General features: G+C 37.3%; 1 protein-coding gene across 2 annotated transcripts in view; it reads right to left on the bottom strand.

Moving 5' to 3' along the window:
- The window catches only part of cep89 (centrosomal protein 89), a 55,604-nt gene that overhangs the window by 33,462 nt on the left and 4,496 nt on the right, over positions 1 to 17,646 (bottom strand). For both annotated transcript variants that reach the window (XM_040011115.1, XM_040011116.1), the window contains 12 exons: positions 16,966 to 17,029; positions 15,819 to 15,914; positions 14,777 to 15,025; positions 14,069 to 14,211; positions 12,164 to 12,214; positions 9,999 to 10,082; positions 9,230 to 9,333; positions 8,309 to 8,424; positions 7,084 to 7,264; positions 6,418 to 6,585; positions 5,162 to 5,303; positions 3,104 to 3,193 (listed from right to left, as the gene is read on the bottom strand). In XM_040011115.1, the coding sequence (XP_039867049.1) occupies positions 3,104 to 3,193; positions 5,162 to 5,303; positions 6,418 to 6,585; positions 7,084 to 7,264; positions 8,309 to 8,424; positions 9,230 to 9,333; positions 9,999 to 10,082; positions 12,164 to 12,214; positions 14,069 to 14,211; positions 14,777 to 15,025; positions 15,819 to 15,914; positions 16,966 to 17,029 (1,488 nt within the window). The remainder of the gene's footprint in view (positions 1 to 3,103; positions 3,194 to 5,161; positions 5,304 to 6,417; positions 6,586 to 7,083; positions 7,265 to 8,308; positions 8,425 to 9,229; positions 9,334 to 9,998; positions 10,083 to 12,163; positions 12,215 to 14,068; positions 14,212 to 14,776; positions 15,026 to 15,818; positions 15,915 to 16,965; positions 17,030 to 17,646) is intronic.

The following is a 17,646-nucleotide window of genomic DNA, read 5'->3' as shown; positions in this document are numbered from 1 at the left end:
CATTAGTTCATTAAACATTTGCTCCAAACATGCATAATTTCAATATAGCGGTATGCCATAAGAAGTATGAATCTCTGTTATTCCCCTACAGTAAGTTTTCTTTGAACTGCAGATTGTGATGCTATCCACTCTCAAACTGTTGGTGATATCAGTGATGGTTAAGGGTTGTTGTTTTTGTTTTTTTTACAGCTCTCCAGATTTTTCTGTTATCAGCTGCAGTTTTTCTCCGTAGAAGGACCTGCCCTGTGTTCACTTGTTTTGTTTTGTTTTCTATAAAATTGTCCACAATGCTGTGCTAAATAGATCAATTTCCTCTGCTATCATTCCCAGTGACTGTTATTCCTCCTTATCAAAGAGGTGTCTTTTTTTGTCCTAGTCAGTTTTCCAGGTCTTTATGTCTAAGCCCTATAGAGCCACTAAATGCATTTTCAACTGAAGAAAAGCCTGAGAAAAAAAAGACTGGATAGCCACTACACTTCTGTGCACTACAAACAAAGAAAATGCAAAAAATGAAACATCTGACAATCATTACTGGCATAACTTAACTAACTTAACTAACTAATAACTAACTGCTGTACAACTGAAAGTGGAGCAATGAATGCACTTTTTTCTGTGAAACAGTAATGTACACAAACGAATTATCATAGTTGCTGTTTTTATCCAAATATTTCAGTTAAAATATAACAGAAGCATAATATTTTTCTTAACATACTTTTAGAGTATGTATTTCCCTTCCACCCTCCTTTCGTGGTATTTTATATTGTGAAACTGGGTTACTGGCTATTTGTGATAATGCATTATTTACTGTAACAGGCTAAGCCACACTAATTATTTCCATTATTTAATTTCTCCACAATTGAGGCTTTTGAAAAAGAATGATGTAAGTAGTGCAGTACAGACAAGAACAATAACATGTATGCAGTCCTGTTATAAATGGAAATGAGTAAAAACAGCAACCACTGATGTTAACCTACCATTGCATCATATTTGCTTAAGTAAACTCTAAATACTTTAAACACTGATTAGGTGAGAAATAAAAAAGACAACACAGTGATATTTATCTGCTCTAGCTGGTGTGAATGTCCTCAAAAATGTGAACTGGGATACACCAGTCTGAAATGGGTTTGTATATTTTTTCCTGTACAATCCAGGCGTTTGGTACAGAAGGGAGCAGGTTACAGAAAGGCAACATAGCTGTGACTCACAGAGCAAATAAGAGAATGTAAACACTCAGTGACTCGTTTAATTAATCTATGAACTCATCTTAATTAAATTATGTGTATGGTTTCTTTATATAATACTATGTGATGACGCACATGCCGACCATATTATGTCATGGTTGGCTTACAACAACGTGATGTGTGACAAATACAAGGTAAAAACCAAGACTCTTTAACCCTACACTAAAAGGGATCAAAACATTTTGGAGGAATAATGTTCCATCCATCCAGCAGACTTTCAGAGACTTTCAGAATCAGTGCCAATGTGTGTTCGGGCTATTCTTGCAGCAGGCAGTGGTCAAACAATAAGTGCTGATACTCTATCAGGACTTCAATTTGGTTCTTATTTCATTTTAAAAATACTGTTGAAGACAATTCCTAAGCCATAATGCTTTTGTGAAACCACTACAAACCTTAAAGTCCACCTTTATGTCAGATATTTTTTTTGTGTTACTATTAGGAAAAGAGGGGAAAATGTTTTTTACCACAACATTTACAGTTCTCCTTTTTTCATGGTCTGATCCCCAACTATGAGATTTGCATTCACACACGTACACACACATACACTTCTCTCTCTCTCTCTCTCTCTCCCTATGAGCTGTTGCTATAGAGACCCTAATAAAATTGTTATCCCACTGAGATGTTTTTCCTTGCTCTGGTTTGAGTGACAAGAGCTACTGACAGAACACACATACCACTAGCCGCTGAGCAAGGCACTATAGCTAGTGTCATGTTTTTTTCATCATAATAAACAATTACAAAAGAAGAATGCACAACTGTACAGTAGCTGATGGTGCACAACAACTGTCAACCACAGTGGAAAGATTCATATCTGCAGAAAAGGCTACCATGGTGATTTACTATAATAGGCTTCATTTTATTTCTGTGGGAATGGGTGGGATCAATGTGGTCTTGCCAAAGAATGAACAAGGAAGAAAGAGGCTCTGTGTTCTAATCTACAATTACCTATGCTCATGCATGTGTCTGGTACTGACAACTACATGCAAGTGCAATACTGTACACGAGGGATGAGATTTCATGGCATAATAGTTTAATTTAAACTCTAATTAATTTGAATTCATGTGTAATTATAAGTCAACTGAAAACAAAATTAAATGAAAGTAATCTAAAACTGAACTAAAGAACCCATGGCCTGGTGGGGATTGAATCAGGATTTTTAGAAAGGGACAAACATAAAGGAAAAGTGCTGACAGGCAAAGTGAGAAAATGCATGTAAAATAGCACATAACAGCAGTATGTTCTCTATGACCACAGTCATAGAGCACAAACGGCATCCCTTTATAACCTCTGATCATTATCATTATACTGGTGCTTTCTTTACATGAAACAATGTATGGTCCTAATTGCATGTGCTCTTAAAAATGAGAAGATTATCTAAGATACTTGACTTGACCCACTCAAGTCAGCATAAGAGAAAGCAATCTGCGAGACACAAGTGTTCATCAATTTATTCGTTGTGAGTAGTGGAGGCTGACAAGCAGATGGTTTATCAATTCCAGTAGAGTGGGCTGATCAATAGACACCAGACATGAGGACTGAAACTGGAACGTTATGTTTCAGCCTGATCAGTTGAGGCACCAGATGAACCAAATGTGTTGTTCAAAAGCTTGCCAAGCATCAGAGGTTAAGATCAAATTAACCTGCCTGCCACGTAGCAGTGCAGCTTCTGGGAATACATTAAGAGAGTTCTGGCTCCTTAATCATATGTGCAGACATTATTAAGACAAACCAAACCCACTGTAAGCCAGTGAGCCAGATTTGACTTTTTAAAACCACTGATGTATGATTCTTATGTGAAAAAAAAAGTGTTTACAGGGGAGGTGACTGTATTCTGAAAGTGATGTTTTAATAAACAAACTTACTTTGACTTCTTCTTGTAGTTTTCCAAATCGAACTGTGCCACTGAGAATCCTGCTGATGAATCTCTGCTTTTCCTGCTGAAGAGATGATGCCTAGGGAGGCAGACAGGGAAGATGGCGGGTTACTGAGCTAAAAAAGGAACACAGAGGGAGGGTTAAACACACAATTGGATAAAGGAAGTGAGGGATTATGGGAGAATTGGATAAAGGAAATGAATGAAAGACGTCAAACTGTTGCCAATTTACAGAAATCCTGTGCAGCCAAATGGGTGAGGCACAAAAGCTGTCTAACTTCAGGACAGTATAACCAATCTGCAGACTTGTACTAGGTTGGATAAGGATGGATAAGAAAATACTCACTCGTTACCTACTAAGTAACTGTGTGAATCAAGACTTCATAAAAAGTCAAAGTCAGCTAAGGCTCCCCCATGCCAGTCATTCTCAGATTATTGATCATGACTCTTTAGAACTCCAAAAACACAAAAAGTAACCGTGAGTCTTCTTTAACTCTGCAATAATCATAGTGCTTTATAGGCAACTATGTATAAATTAAAAAAAAAATAAAATGCTTTCAGCATTTAAAACATTTCTACTGCTTACATAACATACATAATCACAATGCTTAAAAAAAACCCCAGATAATATATACCCAGTTATATAATGCCAGAGGTGGAAAATCAGACAGTTCGGTTCCTGTACGCCTTACACACTTTTTGGTCTGATTTATACAATTGCTTTGACTGAAAAAACCTTTACGTTATCTTCTCTGTGCGTGTACCTTGTCTGAATAATGAAAGTATACAACAGAGATATACACAGAGATATGCATACATGTGAGGATCATTTGTGAGGATCATTTTAACAATAGAAGACTGGAAAACTGCTGCCTGTCTGTGGGGTCACAATTTTGAGCAAAAAATATGGAAACATGGATCCATCCTGTCTTGTATCAAAAACAAGGTGCCAGTGGTGGAGGTGCTATAATAGTATGGGGGATATTTTCTTGACACACTTTGGGTTCCTCAGTACATCACTGGGCATAATTTAAATTCCACACCCTGCCCGAGTATTGTCGCTGACCATGTTCATCATCTCTCATCACCACACTGTACCCACCTTCTCATGGCTGCTTCTAGCAGAATAATGCATCATGTCACAAAGTTCCAATAATCTCAAACTGTTTTTTTAACATGACACTGAATCGAATGCACACTTTTGGGTACTGGGCTGGCACTCCAAAAACAGAATTTCCAATTTTATTACACTGTTATCAAATACTACTTGAAAAATATGGCAAAAAAGAGAGAAAGAATAGTATTATATGGCTAGTTCATTTTCTGCTATTAAATTATTAAATTTGCTATCTCTGAAAATAGGTGCATATGAAAACCAAATAAGGTTTTGGAATCATTAATAATTCAGTTTTAATTGATCGATTGACTGATTGTCTGGAAGTCCTAACCATCAATTTAATGATTCTCAGCAGAGCTGAGGAGAAGGAGCTTAAGATTCTTTCTCCTAGAATGGAGTTAATTTTAAGACCAAACTTGTTCAGGAAATACAAATAAGCATTAGATAATGTCAGTGAATGTGAGTGTGAGTGGTTGCCTGTCTATGTTGGCCCTGAGATGTACCAGTAATCTATCCAGGGACTGGCCCCAGGTTTTCTGCAACCTTATGACATTATTACCAACAAATGTTGAGGGGTAGCCAGTCTGATTTGCATCTGCCAGCAGTTTTTGGGTGCCTATTAGTTTTTCTGGGACTATTTTTAAAATCCAAAATCCTACCTGCCTCCAGACCTGTTGCAACCCTTATGAAATACCTTTACACCTTAACTACTGAATTTTGTTGTCATTTCGGGTCAATTGTCTGTAAACAGCAACCAAAGCTGGCATTACTACAAACAGCTTAATTAGTAAGTGAATGAATTGATACTTAATATTCAGTATATTTAGACCTTTTTTTTTAATCAAAGGAAAGTTTCAAGACCCTCATGTTTGTGCATCTATTCAGTGTCACATGTGGTACAAAATCTTTTTACAGTAGCATCAGTAGTACCATGTGTAATAGTTGGTCTCTCTCCTGGGAAATGTGTTCTGCCACAGAAATGACAGCTCCCAGGTAGTGCCGTGTCTTTTCCTCCTTCAACACACACTCTTCCTTTTGTCGCTTCAACATACTCATTCTTCTTTCAGCCTTCCTAATTGATGGAAAGATAGGCGAGTGAGGAAGGGAATTGATTAAAGAGTATTAAAAGAGGACCAAAAACACAGAAAAGAGAGAAAGAGAAAGTATGGAGGCACGAAAATGGAGTGCGAAAGGGAGGTTTGGTGAAAACATGGTAAAGAAAAATAAACAGGGGTTAAGAAAAGGGAAAGCAGCAGATAGAAGGGTTGAATAAGAAGAAGGACAATAGGTTAGCTGGATGATACTTGAGATCATGCCATCTGCACAAGGTGGGGGGAAATGTTGGTTATTAAACACCTTTTGACAGACTTCACACTTCATATTGAAAGAGTTCACATTAATCTCAGCACAAATCTACTGGGAAACGAAGGCTCCAGACCAGAACATATTTAAGTCCAGCTGCAATCCCTTGCAATCCCTACAGTTAATTAATTATAATTATACTAGGTGTCAAAACATTAGACAAACAGAACAAAAGAATGAATCACCAGCTGCAATGTTGGACAGAAATCTAGAAAAGAAAAAAATAAATTAATAATAATTAAATTAATAAAGTAATTATATGAAAATAGAAAGTTCTCCTGTCTCCCATCAGACGAGCTTGTTGGCACTGATCCTCACATAGGATATGAACCACATTTTCCCACATGAAAGTCATGTGCATAACACTTACTAAGTGGACTTCTTCCATATTACTTTATATAGGTTGGATTTTTTTATTTTAAAAAAACGTTAACACAGAGCTCAGTGGATGTGCAGGAGTCTAGCACATTATCAGACTGCTTCAATTTCAAGTTATCATGAGTGTTTGTTTTTTTAAAAGCAAGCTGTCCCAATTATAAACAATAAATAGTTTACACTGATTTTACTCTTGCTAAACATCCATGTATCAGTTTTTATGGCAGTTTGTTTCTCAACATATCCAGATGCTGCATATTCTTTGCACAAAAGCATTTTAATATATTGAAAATGGAATTGGTTCCACATGCTGTTATAGTAATCATAACATTCTTTTGTTTTAATGGCTCAAGCAATGCTGAAAACCTTCCAAGAACTGTGTCTCACTGCTGTGTACCAGGTTTCATGTATGTGATAACAGCAAACAAAGAACACTAAATATTTACTACCTGTTGGCTTGCCTGGAGAGCTCCAGCTCAGCCTCCATTGCCCTTGTTTTTGCAGTTAGCTGGGCTTTGTCCAGAGCTAGAATCCTGTTCTCCTCCTGGAGGTTAGATACTCTCAGAAGCAGTTTGTCAATTTCACCCTTACTTCTGCTCTCATGCTGCTCCAGTTGTCTGAGAGTGAAGAGAAGAGTTCATAGAAATTATGTCACAGCACGTGTCACAATCTGCAATTAAAACTCCATAATATAGCCTACTGATATTTGTTTTAAATGTAATAGTCCTGTTATTTCATGCTTATGCAATTTATTTTTGATTCATTTGTGTAAACATGAGTTGTATTTTAAATCCCAGGGGCTATGACAATACCTGACCACGTACATTTATTCATTAAATCCCATTTGACTTTTCTGTTGCACTTAAAACTGCAGTGCTTCAGGTGCTACTCTTGTTGTAGTTCTTGTTTTGTCTACTTATCTGTGCTACAAATCAACTGAAATAATAATAAACAAAGCTTTCTCAACACCCTTACCCAACATAGAGCAAGAATGGTCAATGCTTGTGAAGATAAATTGTTCAGTCTACAGTTTCTTGTTTTCTCTTTGAAATAACAGAGCAGCTTTAATACTTAAGTATTCAGTTTTGTTTAATAACGTGAGATTAGAAGGGTACCTTCTCAGTTTTCCAGCAATGCTGCAGTGTTCGTCCCAGGTGACTGCATCCTTTAGGCGGGCCTGCAGAACTTGAAGCTCCTTCTTATTTTTCTGCACCTCCCTCCTGCTTTCTTCCAGGTCCCCTTCCAAACGCTGGTTTTCCACTTCTAATAACATCAGTTTCTTAGACACTTTTGCCACTAAAGAAACAAGAAAGAGATAAGAAAAAAAGAGAGTATTAAACAGAAGAAAATGAATAAAAAGGAAAATAAAAAAACGAAATAGGGAAGCGAGCCCAGTAAATGTACATTAGGCTAAATGCCTTTAGTGCTCAAAATGTATTTTCATGTTTTCTCCTTGTATGTCACTTGAGTCTTTTTGAGTAATCTTTTCTGAATTTAACATGTTTACAAAAAAGGCCGTGAAATTGCGAGTGTGTACGTTTTTAAGTTGCATATTCTTGAGGTGGGGCTCACCCGAAATGGAAAATGAAGATCTGTTAACGTTGTGAATGACTTTTAAAAAGTGATCTTTCCCTATGTTTAACAATGGGTCTTTGTGTTTCTTTGTTGGCTAGATCACGGGGCCAACAGAAAGGAAAGTATGTATTATGAAACCAAAAATAATATGGAAAAAACCTTAGGTATCACCCAGTAGGTGAAAACAACTCAAAATGAAGTTTAATGGTATCCTATTTATACAAATGCGTTGAGCATCAACACGTATGACTACTACTCAATAAATCACATCCATATTAGACTGAGACACATGACGAGATGTATATTCTTAGGGCGGGGCTCATTCTGGCAACGATTTGTTACATTGTTAATGTTGTGAAAGGCTCTTTTAAACAAGCTTTTGCTTTTTTTAAGCTTTTCCTATGTCTAACAATGCATCTTTGTGTTAGCTAGGTCAAAGAGCCAACAAAAATGAAAGTTTGCATTATATACCTGAGTCCAAAAAGAAACATCTACTGCGTTAACGTTCGAATCTACGACCTTCAAAGGGACACGGCCAACACCAAAAGTAGACATTTAGACTTTTTCTGCGTATTCTGTGTTACATTCTGTATTTCCTCATTTATCCCTATCAAAAAAGACCTAAAAACATTTTTTTAAACAAAAAAAAACAGCCGTAATTCTGAAATGCATGCATCATTTTAAAGATTTTAGTGTAAATGCTTGTGGAAGAATTTATTTCATCTTTTTAATTTTTTTTAGGTCTTTCAGTGTTTCAGAAAATACCTTCAGTGTTATGTCTGCTGTGAGTGGCCTTGGCCTCAGCATGCTGCTCCTCGAGTTGATTGATGAGATCCTGGTTCTCCTCCAAAACCAGAACGGCCTGTTGTTGAATTTGATAACTGCAGAGAGAAAGAAAGCAGGAGAGTGAGAGATTATGTCAATGCTAAATCAGCACATCACAAAACTTGCTAATTTAACAAACAGTAATTATCAGACACAAAAATACTATAAATAGCTTTGCTACATGCTACATTAGCCTTTACAGAGATTAAGCTATCTTTCCAAGAAACAAATCTTACATAAATTCTGTAATCCTTGTAAGATAACATATACTTTTCTACTCCTGCAAGTTAGTCTTTCTAAGAAGAAACATATTAACAACTTGATGAGGCTACTGAATACAAATAAATGAGTTAATATGATTGCCTACAAGTGTTGGCCTTTGAATGAATTGGACATCTAGTATCATGAAGTATTTATACTTTTCACAAGAGCACTTGAAATAAAGACTAAGTCTATACGTATACAAATGTACTGAGCATCAACATGTATGCCTAGTACTTAAGTAATCCCTTATATATTAGATCGAGATACATGAAGAGGTTAACAACTCTAAAATCCCTGATAGTTTACATAAAGCCAGTGCAATTATCTAACTTCTCAGAGTTAGTTTCAGTCAGTGTCAACAGCATTATATGCTAGAATGATTATGAAAGACAGAATACCAGCAGCAGGGGTGTACCAAAGGAAACAAAGGTTTAGCTTCTTTCATTTTCTTAATTACATCTATCATGGGTAGCAATGGATAAAGAAAAAATACATTTAATTTTCATTACAAGATCAGATGAATGAATGATGACGGCAAATCAAGTTCATACAGTGTTGAAATAACCCACATACACAAAGCCGTGCATTTTTTCTTACCAGTCTTTCTGATTGACCGCTCCGGTCTTGGTAATTTCATCATGGAGTTTCTCATTTTCTTTAATGACTTCCTCTAATTGAAAATGCAACTTTTTCATGTTTTCCTGTAGCAGACAAATACACAAAAACCAATGATTTCAAGGCCATAAAGAAAAACACAAAATAAATGCATCTTCTGCTCTACTACCACCTCTAAGCCAAGGCTTAAAGGTCCCCCTTGGGGAGATACCATCCTTCACTGAGACTGCCTGAGCACACCAGCTGTCCTGTTAGTGTTATACCCACTAAGTCTGGTCTCACCTCCCCCTGTGAAACTGTTCCAAGTCCTTTTATGCTGGAACTGGATCGCCTCAGGACACAGAAACCTGCTCAATCGCAACCTTTTGCAGCATGTTAAACAGAATGTTTTTACTTTTTACTTGTTTATTAATTCCAAAGGAAGGATGTATTATATAGCTACCTTTAAAAGACCCAAATATTTATTAAAAAGACAATAATTACCATTAGAACAAAATATGATTTGTTTTGACTTCTTGTTGTTTGCATGACTAAATGTTTACCTCATCTAATAAGATCCTGGGAGCACCTTGACTAATGCATTCTATCTACTGAGTGTACTGCAGGTTTTCAACCCATGAACCACATAAATACAAGTTGGCACATCAAATAGTACTTAACAACCCCCACCTGTGAAATAACCTCACCAATTCTCCAAAAAGAAAATATGAAAGATGATTCATTAAAACTCACACAAATTTCACCACTTTACCTCAGTGGTTTGCAGAATGGCATCTTTCTCATTCATTCTGTCTTCATAAGCCAGCAGTAGAGGAGATAAATACTTCATGTCGACCTACATAAAACGGACAAAGAGAAATAGTTTAAACTAGACACAACATGAGTGCCATGAATCTTTTGCCTTGATAGAGATTACGCCACACAGGAAAAGTTTGTTTTCAATCAGACAGTGACAGTAATAATACCTGGTGCAAATGGGCTTTATGATCTTGTTAGGGTGGACAGATACTGGACAATGTGGCATTCAGATATACAGGGAGTGCAGAATTATTAGGCAAATGAGTATTTTGTCCACATCATCCTCTTCATGCATGTTGTCTTACTCCAAGCTGTATAGGCTCGAAAGCCTACTACCAATTAAGCATATTAGATGATGTCCATCTCTGTAATGAGAAGGGGTGTGGTCTAATGACATCAACACCCTATATCAGGTGTGCATAATTATTAGGCAACTTCCTTTCCTTTGGCAAAATGGGTCAAAAGAAGGACTTGACAGGCTCAGAAAAGTCAAAAATAGTGAGATATCTTACAGAGGGATGCAGCAGTCTCAAAATTGCAAAGCTTCTGAAGCGTGATCATCGAACAATCAAGCGTTTCATTCAAAATAGTCAACAGCGTCGCAAGAAGCGTGTGGAAAAACCAAGGCGCAAAATAACTGCCCATGAACTGAGAAAAGTCAAGCGTGCAGCTGCCAAGATGCCACTTGCCACCAGTTTGGCCATATTTCAGAGCTGCAACATCACTGGAGTGCCCAAAAGCACAAGGTGTGCAATACTCAGAGACATGGCCAAGGTAAGAAAGGCTGAAAGACGACCACCACTGAACAAGACACACAAGCTGAAACGTCAAGACTGGGCCAAGAAATATCTCGAGACTGGTTTTTCTAAGGTTTTATGGACTGATGAAATGAGAGTGAGTCTTGATGGGCCAGATGGATGGGCCCGTGGCTGGATTGGTAAAGGGCAGAGAGCTCCAGTCCGACTCAGACGCCAGCAAGGTGGAGGTGGAGTACTGGTTTGGGCTGGTATCATCAAAGATGAGCTTGTGGGGCCTTTTCGGGTTGAGGATGGAGTCAAGCTCAACTCCCAGTCCTACTGCCAGTTTCTGGAAGACACCTTCTTCAAGCAGTGGTACAGGAAGAAGTCTGCATCCTTCAAGAAAAACATGATTTTCATGCAGGACAATGCTCCATCACACGCGTCCAAGTACTCCACAGCGTGGCTGGCAAGAAAGGGTATAAAAGAAGAAAAACTAATGACGTGGCCTCCTTGTTCACCTGATCTGAACACCATTGAGAACCTGTGGTCCATCATCAAATGTGAGATTTACAAGGAGGGAAAACAGTACACCTCTCTGAACAGTGTCTGGGAGGCTGTGGTTGCTGCTGCACGCAATGTTGATGGTGAACAGATCAAAACACTGACAGAATCCATGGATGGCAGGCTTTTGAGTGTCCTTGCAAAGAAAGGTGGCTATATTGGTCGCTGATTTGTTTTTGTTTTGTTTTTGAATGTCAGAAATGTATATTTGTGAATGTGGAGATGTTATATTGGTTTCACTGGTAAAAATAAATAATTGAAATGGGTATATATTTGTTTTTTGTTAAGTTGCCTAATAATTCTGCACAGTAATAGTCACCTGCACACACAGATATCCCCCTAAAATAGCTAAAACTAAAAACAAACTAAAAACTACTTCCAAAAACATTCAGCTTTGATATTAATGAGTTTTTTGGGTTCATTGGGAACATGGTTGTTGTTCAATAATAAAATTATTCCTCAAAAATACAACTTGCCTAATAATTCTGCACTCCCTGTACTCATTTAAGAGAAAATGCCCAGTCTCTTACCTGTGCAAATTTTAGTGAGCTTTGGTTGTGATTAACCGTGCTACCAGACCAACTGTCAGCAGACTGAAAATCTGCAATTTCACATTTTTCTTCAATTTCATGGGGTACTGAAAAAATCAACCATAGTAATCAATTGACCGGTCAATTTATTTTACGAAATGACTTGCCTATTAGATTAGCCAGCGACACTATATGTATTGATTAGTGACATCAGATTATTAACTTGCTAAAAGGTCAGCCTACAGTCAAGCCAGAAATGTACTGTAGTGTTATATATTTATACTTACCAGCCATGGAGGAGGAGACCCCGTGTTTGGTAAGCCACTGACTTTGGAGAGCTAGATGAGTAAGGAGTGACATAGAAAGAAAGAAAATGAAGTTGGGCTTTTATCCCATCACTACAGTTTAGTCATTTACATGGATAAGTTGAATATATCAAAATGGGCCAATAGAGTGTTGGAATCTAGTGTAGCATCAATAACTACACAAGAGTAGTTACTCTGACTAAGAGCTAAGCTGCTCCAATAGAGGGATGGAACACCATTCTTCCAAAGATATCCCTTTATTTGGTGTTTTAAAGATGGACCTGTTTCCATGACACTCTAAAATTTAATTTAGGTGTTCATTTGGCTCATACACATCAAATCATTGAGTGTTACCTCATGCCCTTTGAATGGTGGCAATGTCTTGCTGGAAGAACACTCATCAGTTAGGGCATGTTATAGGATAAAGATAATCAATCAGAGCAACTTTGTATTGATCTGTACTGATCCTATGAACTTCTAACTTACCAGCAAAATGCCTCCTACAGCAAAAAAGAGGAGACCCACTCAAGGTTTGCTATAGATAATTTAATATGGAAGCAGATCCTTTTAACTGAACCAATTAAACTGATTATGACTCATCCAATCTCTTATAACTGTGTTACTTCACTGTAAAATGCATTTTCCTTTATCTCTTTCTTTCCAGCCACACTTCACTTGTTAGTAATGAGCCTTTGCAGAGACATGCAGCCACAGAGGCAGTGATGAGAGCAGGAGATCCCCTTGTGTGAAAACACAGCATGAGGTAGTCATGATTAAAACCAAAGGCTGGCTTTCTCCTGCAGCGCTAAACCTACAATAATCTGGACAGACTGTACCAGAGAGACCGCCACAGACAGTAACAAAAAACTCTTTTGGTTCAACAAATCAGAGGGAAGGACTGACAAAAATAAAACCTTACTTCACTCAGCAGGGTTTTGGATCAAAGGTGGATGTGTATCTTAAAAGCTCAGTTATGAAGCTTTGGAAATAAGGAGATGTACTGCCATTAGATTTTCTACAGAATCTAAGAAAATAAGTCTAAGAGTAAATGAAGATAATACAGGAGAACACTGTTAGAGTGAATTGTTAAATGTTGTCATTTTTATGCTTACCATCTCTACATTGTTTTAACTCCGTTATGAAAGGAATTCTTTTATCCCCCTCCCCAGCCTCTCGAGGTTCTGGGGGGGATGTAGTGTTTTTTTGCAGATACATCCTATCTGGAAGATCTGTTTCTTGTGATGTTGCTTCCTGCTTTTATGACCCTTTTGGTCAGCAGGAGGCCACACACACACACACACACACACACACACACACTCTCACATTCATACAGATGTTTACACATACACACGCATAGTGCCTTGTCGTTGTAACCATTTGGGGGTTTTACGTGGGTGGTGCTTTTGCTGTGATGTGTATTATGTGAACTGTTTTCCCAATAAAAGGGGTCATTTTGTGGCAGCTAACAATGAGGCCTCCCTTGAAAGTAAATCGATCGATCGCTGACTGTCTTGTTTTCTTCATGATGAATAAGTCTCTAAACCAGCGGGGCTTGTGGAAACACAGACCCAACAAACACATATACCTGATTTAAGTTAAATTTGGTAAGGTAGGAGTGAGACAGACTGACTTTTTTTCTCTGTACAACTCCCTAATAGGAACAGCTGTTCGTAACTGAGCTGATTGGTAATATTCACAATACAATTTCTCAAATTTCTTTCAAGCAAACCCTGAGGTTGCATTGCATCTTATTCATGAAAAGTTTAAACTGACCCATATATATATATATTTTTTTTAGAAATACCTATAGTTCATTAATTCTCAATTAGCCCCTTATCCTTCACTGAAGTAGTCTCTTGTCATATTCATGTCTTGAGCTTGTTATACCTCTTCTTTGGACAGTGGTCTGAACCGCGCCTGGTAGTGGCTCAGCTCCACATTCAGACGGTGAACTGTCAGTTTGAGGGCATCGTTTTCATCAACCAGCTCCTGAGCATGTTGCCTCAAATTCTGCAGCTCTGCTTGGCTGCCTGCAAACAAAGCATATCAGGTTACAAATAATTTTCCAGATTAATAAGTAGTTTTAAACCAGTTTCCACATGCCAAAGCATTGAATTAAAGCAAAAAATGTGAATTGTGAGGGCTTGTGATTTTTACAAAATCAGGACAATAATTTGCATCTTTCAGGAGTGTGAGTGGCTAACAAAACTATGCAACACTACAATGCAACACAGCCCATTCAGGTCACTCCTCAGCATGGGTTTTGACTCTACAGTACATGTGGTCTGCCTAAAGATCAGCAAAGTGCTTTCATGTTTCTTTTCATTACTCCCTCTTCTTCTCTTCATGCTGAGGACATGCTGTGGAGTCCAATGATCAGTGCCATTTCTGCCCTTAGCACTATCTCCAGCTCCCTCTTTTGACACTTGTAAATTCCTCCATCCGCTGTAACTCTCTGCTTACTTTTCCTTTCTGCCTCATTTGCATCTGTTTTACTTCCACTGTTACTTCTACATACTTTCCCTACTTCACTTCATTCAATTTCTCCACATTGTTCCTCTGTACAGTATCTCTCCAGCGGTTCCTCTACTCTACCTGCAGAGGACCTCTGGTTTGAGAAGGCTTTGCTGTCACTAATCTCCCGTTCCAGGCGCTGCAGTCTCTCCTCTAGTAGCTTTTCTTTGTCTACCATCCTTGTGTTCTTTTCCCGACGGTCCCTCACTACCTTCTTCCGCAGTTCACTGTATGTATTGCTGGGTTCTGGAGGAAGCTCACGGAGGTCTTTGGGGCTTTTGGCTTGGCTTGCTTGCCTGGGGTGACCAGCAGTGAAAATGGTCGGTGTTGCTGAAACAGGCAACAAAAATACTTTTCAAAAATAGAATAAAATGTATAAATGAACAGAAAGTATGTACTGTATTGAAAATACCATTTTAGTGCTGCTTTTTGTTACAGCAGAGATAGAAAACATGGACACAAACAGAAAAAAATCCTAAAACTGTAACATAACTATATGAGTTATGTTACTATCATTTATCTAGTAACATATCTAGGCATCTAGGCAGCAGGCAGCCTGCTATAACCATTTCAAAATACATTTCTCATTTGAGGTGGGAACTCTTGTTACATGAATAAAAAAACAACAAAACATCAATGTCATGCAGAGAATGATGCAGAGAAGAAATAGTACTTTTACATGGCATGTTGCATTTCACATCGAGTTCTGCTAAAGCCATTTATCAGAACACAATGTGCACTGATGACCACAAATATCATTATAGAACATTATCTACAATACTATGTTAAATATACATACATAAAATGCATGGAACTTAAAATATTTCATTGTTAACATGTTTATTTCACCTGACCAATTGAATGGTTTGTTTTTACTCTGATATATATATATATATATATTTTTTTTTTTTTTACAGGTAACATTAACATTAACATGTTAACTTACAGATATTGGAATGCCTTCACCCTTTATTGGGTAGATTACAGGGCATGAAGAGAAAGGCAAACAGTGGGGTGACCCTTTAATGCTTAATATACATACATTTATTAATTTTTAAATTAAAAATCTATATGTAAAAATGACAAGCAGACACACACAGGCTACTTTAGTATTTACACCTACTTGGAACATCATCTTTCCAATTTTCAAGAGTCTTCCTCACAGACATTTTCTTCTCTTTGGGTTCTGGGGATTGGCCACTGGTCTCCTCAGTGAAATCTGTGTGATGTGAACAAATTCATTGAATGAATTCAAAACCAAGAGGAGCGCTGATTTCTAAGGGTTTTATTATAGTAAAATCCCTTTTTACCACAATCAGCCAATGGTTATGTAAAAATGTAATTTCTGCAAAGCCTGAAAGTGTTACCTTGCGAATCAGACAGATATTATGTCTGCACTTTAGTTATTAAGGTAGGAGCATTTTAGGAACAGACAGAACATTTTAATTTACCACCACCAAAAGCCTGAGGGTAGCACTGCTAATAACAATTCTAACGAGGCTTTCCATTTAGCTCTAATGATATGAGGTTACCTTATGGCTGTTATGAAACTAAATGTCAGTTGAATAAGAGCTGTACTTTTCTAACATAGAGTCAAGAGTGTGGTGTACCGGTAATTTGGCTATGTGATGGAGAAGATTTTAATATCAGGTTGCATGGCTTTAATTGTTTTACTAGTGCTTTTCATAGAAAAGACTCCAAAAGCCAATAGTCTTGAATTTCTATTACACTTTGTTTTGGAAGAGCACCAAAAATACACAAAAGCAATAACAGAACTTTATGTTTAGTTACATGTTGTTGGAGAGATTTTCAGATTTGCTGTTCATAATTAGAGTCATTCCAATTGCTGGATAGACCTATTACTGTCAATGTTACCACCTGTCTTTCACATCAGTGATCACAACCAGCTGTTTTATATCAGCTAAAATGTTTGAAATTTGTGGGCATGTGCGTTTGCTATTTGCTACCTATATACAAAAATCTGTTTATAAAAATACACACAGTTTTATTTTCAAGCATTTATACTGTGTTGGATGTGTGAAAATGTACTAGAAGAAAGCTAACTGGAAATCAGTGCTGATTTCTGATCTTTTTCAGTGGGCTCTACAATATACAGGCCATATTTTAAATACATACGTCAATTTTTACCACAGATCAATTCTTTCATGAGCATTGTCCTTCGTATTATCATTATCATTATTACTACTACTACGATGTTCTTCTCCTTATGAAATATGTTAACCTATCTGTCATTATTGTAAAATCAGTACCTGGTGAAGACTCTCTTCTGCCAGAAGTCTGAGTTGGCAGGGGTGTAGAGGACTTGAAGACAGACTGTCAAAATAAATAAAGAGGCAGTCAGTATAGTAAGTCTTTTCAAACAAATATATAAATCCCTGCAGCCTGGAGGAGTTTATTTATGGTCTTTGCCAAAACGTATCCGATAATATCTTATCAGTGTATTTATTAAATTGTACAGTTTGAAAGAGCCTACAAAACAACATGAATGAATTACATTTGTCAGTTCAGTGTAGAGAAGACATATAGCTGAAACAGAATTATGAGGAAAAATTGGAAGACAATTTATTTTTAACACCCCAACTATGATAAAAATTCAATAAATTCCACAATTGTTGATGGAAAAAAATATACTGCATTTCTATATTTAGAAACAAGCACAATGTTCTCACAGTGACCTTTACTCTCACCCTGAGTCATAAAAAAAGCAGAAAGTGAAGACCATCCTGTAGATTTATGTGGGTTCGGGCTGATGTTTTTTTGGACCTAGAGGTGGTACACCATTGTGTAAAACTACTATATCATATGAGTCACCATACTAGGTCTGTTGGCCTTAGATTATGACACAATAGAGCCATGATGTCCTATGTCACTTTGACTTGTGGCTGTCATAACTGAGAAATTCAGACACTGCCATAGCCTGGAAAGATAGT

Source organism: Simochromis diagramma, unplaced genomic scaffold, assembly GCF_900408965.1.
Source record: "Simochromis diagramma unplaced genomic scaffold, fSimDia1.1 OVJJ01000603.1, whole genome shotgun sequence".
Taxonomy (NCBI): Eukaryota; Metazoa; Chordata; class Actinopteri; order Cichliformes; family Cichlidae; genus Simochromis; species Simochromis diagramma.
This window is presented reverse-complemented; position numbering and strand designations above follow the sequence as displayed.